Source organism: Eptesicus fuscus, chromosome 8 (genome assembly GCF_027574615.1).
Source record: "Eptesicus fuscus isolate TK198812 chromosome 8, DD_ASM_mEF_20220401, whole genome shotgun sequence".
NCBI classification, from domain to species: Eukaryota; Metazoa; Chordata; class Mammalia; order Chiroptera; family Vespertilionidae; genus Eptesicus; species Eptesicus fuscus.
Window position 1 is genome coordinate 61377749 of NC_072480.1, and position 17331 is coordinate 61395079.

Here is a 17331-nt window from a genome sequence, read left to right on the forward strand (position 1 = left end):
ACTTAACAGTTGAACCAATTTCTTGAAAACCAAAGCTAATGATAAATTTTCTTCCTTTACCATGGTATCAGCTCTTCTCCAGCCTCATGATATATGTGCCAATATCACAAGCAGGAGAGATGTCATAGAGTTGTAGCATTAAAAATCTCTTCCAAACAGATTTACATGGAAAACTCCTTAAAGGATCTGCTTTGTTGCTCTTGCCCTAGAGCTCCCTCTTGAGACCTGGCAAGAAAGCCAACTTATCACCATCGATTGTCTTTCTTGTAACTTAAAAATATTAATGTTTAATTGTTTTGCACTAAAAATAACATATGTTCAAAAAGAAAATTTAGCAAATATAAGCAAGTGGAAAAGAGAAAAAAATAGAAATCATGTACAGACTAAACATTCATAAACACATCAATCATTGATTTCTATTTCTTTTTTTCATAAACTTTTCCTAAGAAAGTGTAACCTGCTTTTTCATGAAATACTAGAGGCCCGATGCACAAAATTCATGCAACAGGCTCAGCCCCCGCTGCCACAGCGGCTACTTTGGCCCCCACCACCGCAGCGGCCGGGGGCCTCTGCCACCTCTGCCTTGGCCCCCACCACCACGGCTTCATCCAGAAGGTCGTCTAGAAGGACGTCTGGTCTAATTAGCATATTATGCTTTTATTATAGTTTTCTAGGAACATATCCCTGTTTCTATAAACATCATTTAAGTGCTGGTCATTCCAATTATTTCCTGATTTTCCTCTATTGCAAATGCTACAATAAATATTGTAGGACCAAAACTTTTTCTCTACTTCAAATGAAAAAATATCCAAGCATGAAAATAAAATGGTAAGTGATTTTTATATAGTTTAGCAATTTTGTTGAGCAGATAAGACTCTGATGCATTTATATTTGATTTCACAATAGTGTGTTTAGGATACAGAGTATTTGAAAATATTCCCTATCATATTTGTTTTTCTTTGTCTGTAATTACCACAGAAAATAATTATAGTACTTGTATACAATATTTTTCTTGAGTCCAGCCCTTAAAATTTTGTTGTTTTTAAGAACAAGAAATAAGTGACTTCTTTGAAAACAGTATTTGTTTCAAAAACCTTAGTTGGGTTCTTTTTATTTTTATTATTACTATTTTTTAAATATTTTATTAATTTCAGAGAGGAAGGGAGAGGAAGAGAGACAGACACATCAATGATGAGAGAGAATCATTGATTGGTTGCCTCCTGCACGACCCCTACTGGGGATGAGCTTGCAAGCCCGGGCATGCGCCCTGACTGGGAATTGAACTGTGACCACCTGATTCATAAGTTGAAACTCAAACCACTGAGCCACACTGGGCCAGGTTTAGTTGGGTTCTTTAAAAAATTTTTTTTAATTGATTTTTAGAGAGAGAGAAAGGAGAGGGATAGAGTGATAGAAACATCAATGAGAGAGGAACATCACTGATTGGCTGCCTCCTGTAAGTCCCCCACTGGAGATCGAGCCTTGACTGGGAATTAAACATGACTTCTTAGTTCCTGGGTCGATGATGCTCAACCACTGTGCCCCACTGGCTGGGCTTTGGTTGGGTTCTGAATTAGTGGTTGACTCATTACTATTCTAAGTGGTGAAATTCATATACTTCATTAACCTGTGTCTACAGCCCTTATAGCATTCATTTAGTCTGTATGGAAAGATTTTCATGGGATAGTCTCAGACTATGAAAATATTGTAGAGATCATCTAGTTCAACTCTTCATTTTACAGACAAGGAAAATGTGACCCAAAGTGATTATGAAGGAAAGCTTTTTAAAAAAATGTATTTTAATTGATTTCAGAGAGGAAGGGAGAGGGAGAGAGATAGAAACATCAATGGTCAGAGAGAATAATTAATCGGCTACCTCCAGCATGCCCCACACTGGGGACTGAGCCTGTAACCTGGGCATGTGCCCTGAAATCAAACCGTTAGGTTGATGCTCAACCACTGAGCCATGCTGGCTGGGCCTTTTTTTCAGTATGAATTAAACATTAGGGCAAAGTCCAAATATATTCTATCAATCTGTGACTATTTTCTATAGTATTTTCTATTTATAATATACTAGAGGCCCAGTGCATGAAATTCGTGCACGGGTAGGGTCCCTAGTGGCTGCTAGAAAGGGTCTCCCTTCCCCCAGCTGCCAGCTGCCGTCAGGGGCCTTCCTTCCGCTGGCTGCCATCAGGGGCCTTCCTTCGTCCCATGCCACCCCCTGGTGGTCATTGCATGTCATAGCGAGCGGTTGAACTCCCGGTTGGTCGAACTCCTGAGGGGACAATTTGCATATTAGCCTTTTACTATGTAGGATATTAATGTGAAAATGTCTCTTATCCCAGTGGTCGGCAAAATCATTAGTCAACAGAGCCAAATATCAACAGTATAACGATTGAAATTTGAGAGCCGAAAACCCACTTCTGCGCATGGGCCACGAAGTTTCAATCGCACTATATGTGCACGCCCGCACGTGGTATTTTGTGGAAGAGCCACACTCAAGGGGCCAAAGAGCCATATGTGGCTTGCGAGCCGCAGTTTGCCGACCACTGTCTTATCCCTATATATTTGTATAGCAGATATAAATTCTTCTGACTCATTAAAACCATAACATCAAAAACAGTCCTAGCCAGTCTGGCTCGGTGAATAGAGCCTGGGACTGAAGGGTCCCAGGTTCGATTCCGGTCAAGGGCACATGCCTCGATTGTGGGCTCGATCCCCAGTGGGGGGCATGCAAGAGGCAGCCAATCAATGATTCTCTCTCATCATTGATGTTTCTACCTCTCTCTCCCTCTTCCTTCCTCTCTGAAATCAATAAAAATATATCTTAAAAAAAGCCGTTTTCAAAGAGGTTTCTTAGTGACTATCTTAACTTTCCTAATAATTGCATAAAGGTGATTTAAGTTCAATTAATTTAAGTTAAATCAGTTCCTATTATCAAGAATTGAAAGCTTAATAAAAGTCTTATATGACAAACCTATAGCCAACATCATACGCAATGGGCAAATACTAAAACCATTTACCTTAAAAACAGAAACAAGACAGGGATGCCCACTTTCACCACTCCTGTTCCCCATAGTATTGCAAGTGCTAGCCATAGCGATCAGATAAGAAAAAGAAATGAAAGGCATCCAAATTGGAAAAAGAAGAAGTAAAACTGTCATTATTTGCAGATGACATGATATTGTACATAAAAAACCCTGAAGACTCCATCAAAAAACTACTAGATTTAATAAATCAATTTGGCAACGTAGGAGGATATAAAATTAACACCCAGGAATCTATGACATTTTTATACACCAATAATAAACTCATAGAAAGAGAAAATAAAAATACAATTCCATTAACCATTGCAACAAAAAAATTAAGATACCTAGGAATAAATTTAACGAAGGAGGTAAAAGACCTGTACTCAGAAAACTACAGGACATTGAAAAAAAAAGATAGAGGTAGATACAAACAAGTGGAAGAATATACCGTGTTTATGGATTGGTAGAATCAATATCATTAAAATGTCCATACCACCCAAAGCAATTTATAGATTTAATGCAATCCTCATTAAAATATCAATGGCGTATTTCATACACCTAGGACAAACTATCCAAAAATTCATCTATAATAATAAAAGCATAATATGCTAATTAGATTGGATGTCCTTCTGGCTGTCCTTCCAGATGACCTTCTGGACAAAGCCACAGGGGCCGAGGCAGAGGCGGCCACTGTGGTGGGTGGGGGCCAGGGCAGAGGTGGCCACAGCAGCAGTGGGGGCCAAGCCCCTTGCACAGATTTCATGCATCGGGCTTCTAGGATGGAATAAAAAAAGACCCCAAATAGCCACAGCAATCTTGAGAAAGGAGAACAAAGTTGGAAGAAACACAATGCCAGGTCAAGCTATATTACAAAGCCATTTTTGTCAAAACTGCCTGATACTGGCACAAGAACAGACATATAGACCAACTAGAGGCCTGGTGCATGAATTCGTGCATGGGGGGGTGGAGGGTCCCTCAGCCTGGCCTGCACCCTCTCCAATATGGGACCCCTCGGGGGATGTCCAACTGCCTCTTGCAATCTGGGACCGCTGGCTCTTAATCGCTCACCTGCCTGCCTGCCTGACTGCCCCTAACCCCTTTCCCTGCCAGCCTGATCGCCTCTAACCACTTCTGCCTGCCTGATCGCCCCTAACCACCTCTGCCTGCCTGCCTGATTGCCCCTAACTGCTACCCAGCTGTCCTGATCACCCCTAACCGCCTCTGCCTCGCCCCGCACCCGGGACCCAGGCTTCCCTCCCTCTGGCTGGCCGCAGGCACCCAGGACCCTGGCCGGCTTCACCTGGGCTGGCCGCAGCCGCAGGGAACTGGAGCAGGCAGCTTTGCCTGGACTGCAGGGCAGGCAGCTTGTCCCTCTCTCGGGCTGCAGCCGCAGGCACTGGCACCTGGGACAGTGGGGCAGGCAACTTGCCCCTCTCCTGGGCCACAGGCACAGGTGCAACCGCTGGCACCCAGGACCGTGGGGCGGGCAGATTGTCCCTCTTCAGGGCTGCAGACTGGCTGGTCCCCATTCCTCTCTCTTGTGAGCTCATTTGTGCCTTGCTGGTCCCCATTCCTCTCTCCCCAGTGTTGAGTGCTGAGCCATTACTGTGTGACGGCGTGAGGGCGTGATGGCCATTTGCATATTAGCTCTTTATTATATAGGATGGAGCAGAACAGAGAACCCAGAAATTGATCCAAGTCATTATGCTCAATTAATATTTGACAAAGGAGGCAAGAGCACACAATGGAGTCAAGACAGTCTCTTCAATAAATGGTGTTGGGAAAATTGGACAGATACATGAAAAATAAATGAAACTAGACCACTAACTTACACCATACACAAAAATAACCTCAAAATGGATAAAAGACTTAAATGTAAGATAGGAAACCATAAAAACCTTAGAAGAATCAATAGGCAGGAAAATATCAGATATATCTCGTGGCAATATGTTTACCAACACATCTCCTAGGACAATGGAAACTGAGGAGAAAATAAACAAATTGGACTACATCAAAATAAAAAGCTTCTGCACAGCAAAAGAAACCATCAACAAAATAACAAGAAAGCCCACTCATGGGAGAACATATTTGCCAATGTGACATCTGATAAGGTTTTAATCTCCAAAATTTATACGGAACTCATACAATTTAACAAAGGAAGATAAACAATCCAATCAAAAAATGGGCAAAGGACCTACACAGACACTTCTCAAAAGTGGACATACAGAAGGCCAAGAGACATTTGAAAACATGCTCAAAGTCACTAATCATCTGAGAGATGCAAATCAAAACAACATGAGGTACCACTTCACACCTGTCAGAATGGCTATCACCAACAAATCAACATACAACAAGTGCTGGCAAGGATGTGGAGAAAAAGGAACCCTCATGCACTGCTGGTGGGAATGCAGACTGGTGCAGCCACTGTGGAAGACAGTATGGAGTTTCCTCAAAAAGTTAAAAATGGAACTCCTATTTGACCCAGTAATCCCACTTCTAGGAATATATCCCAAGAACTCAGAAATGCTAATCAGAAAGAATATATGCACCCCTATATGTTCATAGCAGCATAACTTACAATAGTTAAGATTTGGAAACAGCCTAAGTGCCCATCAGCAGATGAGTGGATTAAAAAACTGTTGTACACAATGGAATACTATGCTGCTATAAAAAAGAAAGAACTCTTACCATTTGCAACAGCATGTTTGGATTTGAAGAGCATTATGCTAAGTAAAATAAGCCAGTCATATAAGGTTAAGTATCACATGATCTTACTCATTTGTGGAATATAATGAACGTAAACTGATGAATAAAAATAGATCCAGAGACATAGAAACATCGAACAGACCATCAAACTTCAGAGGGAAGGCAAGAGAGGGTGGGAGTGGTGGTGGTAAGAGATGAACCAAAGGACTTGTATTTATGCATATAAGCATAACCAATGAGCAGAGACAGTAAGGGTGTGAGGGTATGTGCTGGGGGTGGGAGCGGCCAGGGAGAGGTCAATGGGGAGGGGGGGGAAGGGAGACACATGTAATACTTTCAACAATAAGGAATTTAAATAAAGCAACGTAAACTGATGAACAAAATTAGAACCAGAGACATAGAGCATCGAACAGACTGTTCAACCTATGAGGGAAGGCGGGAGTGTGAGGGGGTTAGAGATTAACCAAAGGCCTTGTATGCATGCATATGAGCATAACCAATGGACACAGACAGTAGGGGGGTGAGGGCAGGTGCTAGGGGATGGAAGCGGCTGGGGAAAGGTCAATGGGGGAAAAGGAGACTCATGTTATTCTTTAAAGAATAAAGAATTTACATTTTAAAAAAGAATTTAAATAATCTATATATAAAAGGCTAAGTGTCCATTCAACTGGTAGCTATGACACGCACTGATCACCAGGAAGCAGATGCTCAACGCAGGAGCTGCCATGACGCGCACTGGTCATTTAAAAATAAATGGCACCATGGACCCGGCACCGACAAACCAACACTCAGCTTCCCTCAAGTAGGACACAGGCCTGCCACCACCCCGGAGCAACACCCCACCAAATCATAGCCAACAATGCCAAGACCCCATTGCGCAAAATGCGGCCCACAGCCCAGCCCAGCCCAGCCCAGCCTGGAAACGGTCACTGTGGGTGCTGGGTAACGATGTCACATAGCAATGCCCGGGTTCCTTTCCATAGTGACTAGCCGCCTTAGAGTTTCTTCAGCCCAGGAATCCGACTTGCTTTATAGTCAGGTGCAAACATTTTACAGTTTAACCAAATGTTAAACTGAAAAGAAGTAAGAAATAGTGGAACTTGAAAATGACTTTAGGTTTTCTCACCGCGCAGAATATAGTCAAACACTGCTACAGTTAAATATTTTACCCTTTGTTCTCCCTGCATAATCTACAATAATAATCTGTTTTGTGTTGATATTTACTGCTGTGTTGCTGACAATAACCTGAAAGAGAAGTTGGGGTGCTTCACTGAGCTGGAAAAAGTTAGCTAAATCAGAAAGCAGGTCTAATTAAGCAGGTGTATCTATAAATATAAGAGGATAAGCTGACTTGTGCATGCGTGATACATATAAAGCTCTCGCTGGCATTAATCGCACATGTGTGTTTCAATCTGTCATTGTTGATCATGAATTTGGTTGACACTTCTATTATAGAAAAGGGGCGAATAGTGATATTAAAATATTTCTTCTAATTAATTTGCTTTCAATGTGCACGAATCTGTGCACCAGGACACTAGTAAATAAATAAGTAAATACGAACAGTGGGGAAAAAAAAGAATTTGAAAGCTAGTAATCTTTTTTATGTTTATATCTCCTTTATATTTTATTTCCTGTTCTAAATATTGACTGTAGACCAAAGTCCTGGTAAGGGAGAATTTTTCTAGATCAAGCTTTTTAAAAGGTATTTATGTTGGGAAGTAGATATAGCAAAGAGTACCTACACAAGCTAGTGTGTGGTGACAAAACTCTCATGGTTAGTTTCAGGTTTGCAACGGTACACTTTTATCCTTTACCTACAACTCCTTGTTTCTGCTCTAGCAAATGTCTTTGTTATTTACTTTTTTTGAAGGATGGTTGCAGGGAATATTCTGAGTATGTACAGTGGAAGAGAAGAGCCTCAAAGGCAGTTAACTTTTATCGCTGCTAGAATTTATAATTTCCTTCTGTTTATTCATATAGCCTGTGAAGAGAGAGGAAATTACTTCCCTATTTTAGTCTTCTAAAATAAATAGAGCTACTTTTCACTTAAATAGCTTCTATAAAGACCTTGTTATATTTGCCACTCACAACAAGAAATGTTTAATCTCCATTAATTGTTTAACAGCTGCTGTAATTTTTTACCAGCAGACTCGATTTAAAATCTTTTCTAAGCTGCATTAATTCTCCCAACACAAATTCTTTACCCTTTGGTTAGAATCTTTAAAGTTACCTTATCGAAGTGTATTACTGAACTCTCTTAATAAAGAATCCAATAGACTCCTTTAAGAGCTAAAACTTGTGGAAAAAACAGAATTTTTTTTTTAACTACTTGCCAAGTTCATTTCTCAGTTTTCTCATGAATTTTACTACTTTTCTGTCCTTCAATTCTTTCCCTGGATTTGAAGGACTGATTTCAGCTAATTGCTATGACTGAATTCAGGTTCTTCTCTGGGCAGGTCAAGTTGGGGGTATTGATGAATACATGTTCCAGGGAAGTAACTTAGGATCCTGAAGAATCTATTCATGAGTGGATCAGAAGAAATTTGCCTAAAAGGAAAATCTTTAGGCAAAGGGCAACACACAAGAAGCATGAGAAGTAAATCTGATGAACAATTATAACCAAATTATAAGAGGTTAAATGTTTATGCCTAGGTCAAGGCAATGGCTACATTCTAAGGAGCTGTTGGAAACAGGTCAGTGGCTATGCAGAACCAGGCAAAAGGCTAACAGAAAGAAGTATTTTCTCTCCAGTTTCTGGATACCTGTTCTCTATGTAAACTCCCCTGAAATGTTTCTGCTTTTTGTAGTGTCTGAATCCCTTTCCCATTTTGAATGGAATGTTTGAAAGACTCAGTGTTTTTTTAAACAGTCTTCTCACTTTTTGTGTGTTGTGGGCTAAACGACACCAGGAAGGGAAAAGAAGTCTGGTCACTTACTAGACAAGGATCACACTAAAGGTGATGGAAAGCAATGCACACAGCCTGCAGTACATGAGGGACTTTCTTCCCTGCTTTTTACTCTTATCTCATTAGGACTGCCTTCTCTAGCTATGATCTGCGGGGCAAAAAGGGTTTCAGATGTAACTGTTCCTTTCCAGTTAAAAACAAAACCTGGCCCTGGTCAGTGTGGCTCAATTCCCAGTCAGGGCATAACCCAGGTTTAATCCCCAGTAGGGGTGCATATGGAAGGCAACCCGTTATCCTCTCTCTCTCTCTCTCTCTCTCTCTCTCTCTCTCTCTCTCTCTTCTTTCCCTTCTTTTCTGAGAACATATTCTCAGGTGAGGATTTAAAAAATAAATAAAATAAAATAAAAATAAAATCCGAAGGGCAAAATAGGGACATAGTGGTATTGTCCTACGTTGTCATGCTTCCGCCTCCGTATTTTCTACATTGCTCATCTTAGAACAGCATTTGTGTACCAGGAGTCTGAAGCAACTAAAACGGTGAAGACATCTAGAAACCCAGAAAACCAGAGAAGCAGAATTTGGAAGTTAGGGAAATGAAAAAATCCAAGGGAAGACTGGGTAAGGAACTAGAATCATAAAGAAAACATTTTGGTGAGCAGCTGGTGTAAGATCATTCACTTGCTACAGTTAGTAGCTGATAAGAATTTTTTTTCCTCTTTGTTGATATAAGTTTATATGATAACTTACGTCCTTTAAGTGGATATTATCAAGGTCACAGTTGCTGTGTACTGTTTCAACCAGCCAGCCTTCAGGAGTAATCATGTTGAGGGTTAGAAGGGGTGATTCAGGGATATCCAAGAATTTTGCTACTGGTTCAATGAGGTCATTAGTCACTAACGTCAGTTCTGGTTCCAGAACAAATCGGTAAAAACTGTCGAAAGAACATAAAAAAATAAAACAACATACTTTGACCCAAATTGAGATTTTCTCTAGCTAAAATACTCTAAAACTGAAAATGGTTTAAAAATATGACAAGAAAGCATTAAATTAAAAAGACTAAAACCACACTATATTTCAGAAGAGATAATGCTTGTAAATGGTAGATAATTATTTTGTTTACACCATTACCTGTTATAAGATTGTATGTATGTATACACACTCACAGACACACACACCCTTGTTAATTATTTCTTAATGAACATGGTTAAAATTCCTTTAATATACTGACTTATGCAGGTTCTAGAAGTTAATGATCTGTATTCACTCAATGATCCTTCTTCAAATTTGACCATGGTCTATTTTTCAACCATTATATTAGCTCTTAGTACCATTAATAATATGAAGAGAAATAACCAGAAACTAAGTAAAATTCAAGCTGAAACCCTGGTAACCAATTATAATATTTCAATTAAAAACAAACAGGATTGAGATGAAAGCAGTTGCTTATTAACAGACTTAGAGTCTTAAAGTATTTTAGCCTTATCCCCCAATATCACACATAATAAAAATTAGTTATATTACTAATAGTGACTTCCACTATTCTGGACTGGAGTCAAGGTGTCAGCTATGCTGTAGTTATCTCTAGGCTTGAAGGGGGAAGGATCCACCTCTAGGCTCATGCGGTCCCTCAAAACCGCTGGAATGAGGGCTGCAATTCCTCACTAGCGGTTGGCTGGAGACCACCCTCAGTTCCTTCCACAAGGTCATCTACAGCATGCTTCGTCAGAGAAGCACATAAGAACAAGAGAGAATGCCAACAGGACAAAAGTCCGTCTTTTATAACCTAACTAGTGGCCTGGTGCACAAAATTTGTGCACATTAAAAGGGGATTAATTAGAGGAAATAATTTAATATTGCTATTTGCCCTTTCTCTATAATAGAAGTGTCAGAGATGAAAGAAAATTAGTAAAATGTATATGAAAACCTTCCTCCTGTCAGAGTCTGGGGCGCACCACAGGACCCAGAGTCAAGTCCCCGCCCACCCACATGTGCCTCAAAATCGCGTGAGACCCAGACCAGGCCAGCCCCTGCCCCCATTGGGCTAGATCCAGACCTGGCCAGTCCCACCCTTGTTAAGTCCCACCGGGCAGGGGTCTGGGCTGGGGGACCTCAGGCCATGCCCCCCCGTCCTGGCACCAGGCCAGGGGACCTGAGGCTACGTCCCCTGCCCGGACCGGGGTGGGGGGCATGCCTTGAGGTCCTCCATAAAGCCCCACCAGGTGGGGGACAGAGCCTGAGATTCCCTGTCAAGCCCCGCTGGGTGGGGGCATGGCCTGAGGTCCCCCATCAAACCCTGCCAGGCAGGGGGGCGCAGCCTCAGGTCCCCTGTCAAGCCCCATTAGCAGGGGGGGTTCAGCCTCAAGTCCCCTGTCAAGCCCTGCTGGGCAGGGGGCGCGGCCTGAGTTCCCCCGACCCAGCACGGGGGTGTACCTTTAGGTCCCCCGTCAAGCACCACTGGGTGGGGAGCACGGTCTGAGGTCCCCTGTCAAGCCCCGCCAGGCAGGGGGACGCAGTCTCAAGTCCCCTGGCCTGATGCTGGGGCGGGGTGTGTGGTCTGAGGTCCCCTGGCCTGGTGCCAGGGTGGGGGGCATGGCCTGAAGTCTCCTGTCAAGCCCCACCTGGTGGGGGGCATGGCCTGAGGTCTCCGGCCTGGCGCTGGGGCGGGGGGAGCAGCCTGAGGTCCCCTAGCCCAGCACCAGAATGGGAAGCGCACCTTGAGGTCCCCCACCAGGTGGGGGGTGTGGCCTCAGGTCCCCTGGCCTGTCGCCGGGGTGGGGGTCATGGCTTGAGGTCCCCCGTCAAGCCCCGCCGGGCGGGAGGTGCGGTCTGAGGTCCTTTGGCCTGGTGCTGGGATGGGGGGCACGGCCCGAGTTCCCCTGACCCAGCACTGGGGGTGCACCTTGAGGTCCTCTGTCAAGCCCCACTGGGTGGGGGCACGGCCTGAGGTCCCCTGTCAAGCCCAGCCAGGCAGGGGGGTGCAGCCTCAGGTCCCCTGGCCCGATGCTGGGGCAGGGGGTGTGGCCTGAAGTCCCCTGTCAAGCCCCACCTGTTGGGGGGCGCAGCCTGAGGTCCCCCAGCCTGGTGCTGGGGCAGGGGGAGCAGCCTCAGGTCCCCTAGCCTAGCACCAGGATGGGAAGCGCACCTTGAGGTCCCCCGTAAAGCCCCGCCTGGAGGGGGGACATGGCCTGAGGTCCCCTGTCAAGCCCTGTCGGGTGGGGAATGCAGCCTGACGTCCCCTGTCAAGCCCTAAGGGGGCAGGGGAGGGCGTAGCCTTAGGTCCCTGCTGATTGTTCATTAAGGCTCCTTATGGGAACTTGGCTTCAGCTGTGGGTGCAGCCATCTTTGTGATGGAGTGATGGTCAATTTGCATATTCCCTCTTTATTAGATAGGAGGATTGCAGAAGGCACATTTCATCCCTTTTGCCATATTCTGCTTATTAGAAGCAAATCATTTGGTGCGGTCCACTCTCAAGGAGAATCTACAGAGTGGGGATCCCAGGAGGTGGTGATACCTGGCAGCCATATCTGAAGCTGCTTATTGCAGGAAGGCAGAGTCAGAAAAGGAGAGGGGGAGAGGAGACACTGGAGAGAACAGTCATGAAGCAGAGGGACAAAACAAGTGCTTGCTACTGTCAAATGCAGCAGAAATGTCATCAAGTAAAAAGTATCCCGTGGATAATGCAAATAGCAATTTCTTTGTGATTAAATAAAAGGAAGGAAAAGCCAAACTGCAGTGGGAGGTACAGTGAATGAGAGATGAAGAGGGGGTGTGACCACTCTTCAAAGAAGCTGAGATTGAAGAGTGGAGAAGAGGAGGAAAAGCCAGAACTCTAGAGGAAGAGGAAGTTAAGGGGGCAGTTTGTGCTTCTGAAACCGAATAACTCTTTGGACTGAAAAAGGCTAGTAGAGAGGTTAAAGGTACAAAACAAAGGGACTATGTGATAAAGCAAGGATCCAGAACAAATGAGAAAGCATGGGATCAAAACAGAGAGGGAGTATTTAACCAGAGGAGAGAGGGCACATTCTTCCCCCACACACAGGAAGGCCATGGTGCAGGCTTTAGAGGAAGTTGAGGGAATTCCTGCCCATGACCTCCATCATCTCTGAGAAGGATGAGATACTATTTACTCTAAAAGTAAAGGGCTGGGAATTTCACTACTTTTCTTGATATATGCTACTGAGTAAATAAGACTCTGTTTAACTCATAGTTGAACACAGTTTAACATTTTTGTCCTGTGCAGCATTATTCACCACTCGAAGCATCGATCTGGTACATTAGGTGTTATTTCACCACAGAGAAGTCAAGTTCTTTCCCTCCTAATGAATTATGCTTCTTATACTCAATATTCCTGTTCTTTATTATACATTCAAAACTTTTATAGTTTTATATACTATGGAGATGACTCGTACTTGTGTGAATATGTTGTTTTCATAATTCTCATTTATCTTTTGTATTTCAAATTAGTTTCTTCATGTCTTTCTACATAGCAACAAATGCTTTCATCTTATTTTAGCCACTCACTGAGAAGTCTATTAGCTTCATGAGTATAGGATTTTTATCCACCAGAACCGTATTAATAAGAAATATTTGCATATAACAAACAACCTTTTCTGTATCATTCAAAAATTACTTGAAACTAGTCATACCTGAATACCCCCAAATAATAATTGTGATGTTATAATAAAGATCATTTTGATAATTTAGCTCAAAGTACTGAAAGTATAGGTAAACCAAAAATGGTGTAATTCAACCTACTTCCCACTTGTTATTTCCTACTTATTTCTAAATAGGTATCTCTAAATCACATTTTCAAAAATACCCATGGATAAACATAAATCTGCAATTAGACTGTAAATTCTGCAATTAGATTGGTTCAATTTTACTGGTTAGGTTATTTTAATTTTATATCATTTAAAGTTAATAAATTATGTCTGATCTTCTGATCTATTTCAATTAACCATCCTGTGAAGAAAAATAAAACAGGGACAAAACAAAACAAATAAAACAAGTTCAGTAATTATGGTCCTTTTTCATTTTAGTCTTTTCAAATCTTTTGAAATGAAATTATGTTCGGTTAGACTCACCTCTTTAAAGGGGCTTCTGAAAGCTTATCCCTACAGTTCATGAACAACTTTAACTTCATGTTGATAATCTTTCCAAGTACCTGTTAGAAAAAAATTCCCATATTTGATAAATTAGTATTAATAACTAACATTGATTGAGCATTTACTATGTGCCAGGCACTACATTAACACTTCATATTCATTATCTCACCTAATCCCCAGAACATCCTTCAGAGGTAGCTAGTTTTATAGTTGAGGCACAGGGATATATAGTAATCTGCCCAAGACCACACAGTAAGTCATGGTAGAGGTAAGATTTGAGTCTAAACCACTGATTTCATTGCCTAAGGATTATGCTGCCTACCTTTTGCCAAACATGACTTTCTTTCATGGTATCTGAATTTCCTTAGTATTAAAGAACAAGTAACTAATTATAAATATCTTGACCTGCAAATACAAAGTGGTGGCCTCACAACGATGGGGATCCTGAGCCTTTGTTACTTCAACTACATTGTAAGAGATGTAGGTAGTTCTTTGCTACATACAGATGAAATACTTTCTTTTCATTTCCCTGGAGCATAGAAGTAGGAGAATTATTAATCTTGACAGTTGCCACCTCTAGATAGGCAACAAGTCAGTGAAAATTTGAAAGACAGTAGAAAACAAAGGATGAAGATAAAGGGAGAAGAAAAAAACAGATACATGGAACAGAAAGAATGCAGGTTTGTTAGGGCAAACTAATTTCTGAGAGAAATTGCATTTTGAAGTTTCAATAGACTCTAGACCAGTATGACCCAGCTTGATCACTTATATCTTTCAACAGACTTAATATTGAATTACTTTTGCCTATCTCCAAAAGTGAAGCCAACTTGTCAAAGGACAAATAGTTTCCACTTCCAATAATTTTTTTCAATGTGTCTTTTAAAAAAAGCATTGAGTAATTTTACATAGGAGTCCCCCAAAATTCTGAACATCCCAAGAAAAAAAAATAGCCTACCAATGGAACTACTTTATTAAAATTTACTGAAACCTGAATCAAAATATGAACCTTAAAATTGTTCAAATGATAAGCCTATAATGTCCTTTCAGAGTCTGCTAGTGGTCTCCTAATATTCACTATCCCCTACTTCCTTAGTGAAAGAATTTCAGATGGATGCAGAGTCTCCACCCTCCCTTTTGAATAGCTGTATCCAGAGATGGCTGCCTACATTCCCGTCAGTGAAATGTGTCTGGATGGAATATGGACAACTTAGGGGTTGTGTCCTTATTCTCCCCTCCTGTTGGCAGAAATAGAAATGATGATAGGAACTTGGCTTTAGACTTCTAGATAGAAGCTGCTTCATGAAGACGACTGAACAACCAGTCAGGGTGTGCCTGAGTCCCTCGACTATGGAGCTGCCTTAGCAACTTAAGTGGCTTATACTTGGACTGTGAGATGAGAGAATTAAAACTCAGTCTTGAAGATACTGTTACTTTGGCCTTTGTTACAATGGCCAAACCTACTGAATACAACCTTCACATTCCCTCTTCCCTTCTTGTCACCTGTTTGGTAATGTTACTATACTTTAAGCTTCACCTAATTAAGCTTAGGCATCAGCTTCTTCAGAAGCCAATCTTCACACTTGAAGACAGGAAGTTAGCTCGGCTGCCATAACAAAATACCACACACTGGGTGGCCTAACAGCAGGTACTTATTTTAGATCAAGGTGCTGGCCAATCTGGTTTGTGGTGAGAGCTTTCTTCCTGGCTTGTAGGCTGCTGCCATGTTGCATTATGCTCACATGAACTCTTCTTTGTGCCAGTGAGGAGACAGAGATCTCTTCTTGTGAGGCTATCAATCCTAGTATATTAGGACCCAGCCTATAAGACCTCATTTAACCTCAATTGCCTCCTAAGGCCCTATTTCAAAATACAGTCACATTGTGGGGTAGGGCTTCAACACCTGAAATTTTCTTTTGGTGGTGGGGGGAGGGGGGGCTCAAAAATTAAGTCCAGAGCAACACCTAACTTTGGTACTGCCATAATACCCCATATACAGCTCTATCATTTCATTTTATACATTTAAATACGACAACCTATTTAAAATGTTGTATGGAATAGAATCAAGAGCACAAATATTTAATTATAGCTGAAAACAAACTTAAAAAGATTAATTATACAATTTTAAAAAGTACTATGTAATATGGTAAATATATGTAAATATATAACAAAAACATTATCTTACAATCAATAACTGTGCCATCATCTGTGCTTCTCTTGTCAAAGGATCAACAATAGCAATAACATCAAAGAACATATCATTCTCTTGAGGACTGATCTTTATAATGCTAGGAAAATAAAGCATAAAAGGTAAATCAGTTAAATTTATTCTACTACCAATTAACCTTAATCTAAGCTATATACATTGTTATAAATTGCTTTCTGTCTCACTAGATTTTAAAAATCCTGGTTGTTTCACAGAAGAAAATGCAAATGTAAAACTCTAATGTTTGTGTTAGCAAGTTAGAAAACTGCAAAGAATTAGAAAAACTGAAAGTAAGCTTTTATGAATGAGTGATTTTAAAAACTCTTCAAAGGACAATACTATTATAGTGAAAACTGATCATTTTAAGCCCTCCAAATTCTCCTGGATCACAGGATATAAAAATAAAACCAAGATGCCTTTTTTATTAGTTGAATATACTTTCTCAGATTTGAGAATAACATTAACTATTAAGCACTTTTATTAAATTTAGTATTTAAAAAACCCCAACATATTATAACAAAAAGTTCAGGAGAACTTCCTCCCCAAGATTCATCATATGTTATTTTTACCCCAGTCATACTCTCCGTACCTCCTCCCCTCTGTCCTTTCCATTTTGTCTTTCATTGATCTAAGTTCTAAATTAGAATATGAACTAATCTTTAAAAGTTAATGTTAAGGAAATAATTAAAAGCACAGACAAGGCCAATGGGAGATAATCAATTATATACTTAATGTAATTGAAAGTTAAAAGTATATATTTAATTAAAAGTACAGAATATTGCAGGCGAATGACAATTTTAACACTATAATAATATGAAAATCCATTTATTTTTGAGATGTCTAAATTAAATATTTTACATATTACAAAAATAAAAATATTCCAACATAAAATGTATACATGTAAAATTACAGGGAGATAGGTCTCCTTTAGTATAGAAAGACTGTAAGCATCTAGACTTTTTGCAGTGAAATATTTAATTTATTAGCAATTAAATTAAAGGTAATGTAAACTTCACTTGAAACATGGGTCCTCCAACATTGGGAAATAAAATACATTTTATTTTATATGCAGTTGATATGATTTAATGTTAAAATAAGAATGGCAGAGCTAGATAATAGATCCTGCTGGATAATTTTACTGCTAAAAATTAAGGACGATATATCAGATGTTTTAAATTAAAGAGACCATCTACAATGGTTAATTCCTTTAGTTATCTTTTAATATATATATATATATATATATATATTGATTTCAGAGAAGAAGAGAGAGGAAGACAGAGATAGAAACATCAATAATGAGAGAAAAATCATTTAACGACTGCCTCCTGCACACCCCACACTGGGGATTGAGCCCACAACCTGGGTATGTGCCCCAACCAGG

The 17331-nt window shown here is 40.9% G+C and overlaps 1 protein-coding gene across 1 annotated transcript in view; it reads right to left on the reverse strand.

Annotated features, from left to right (window-relative positions):
• UGGT2 (UDP-glucose glycoprotein glucosyltransferase 2) overlaps positions 1-17331 on the reverse strand; it is a 164830-nt gene that overhangs the window by 43322 nt on the left and 104177 nt on the right. The window contains exons 25-27 of the mRNA XM_054719890.1: positions 15930-16032; positions 13727-13806; positions 9389-9572 (exon numbers count right to left, since the gene is read on the reverse strand). Of these exons, the coding sequence (XP_054575865.1) occupies positions 9389-9572; positions 13727-13806; positions 15930-16032 (367 nt within the window). The remainder of the gene's footprint in view (positions 1-9388; positions 9573-13726; positions 13807-15929; positions 16033-17331) is intronic.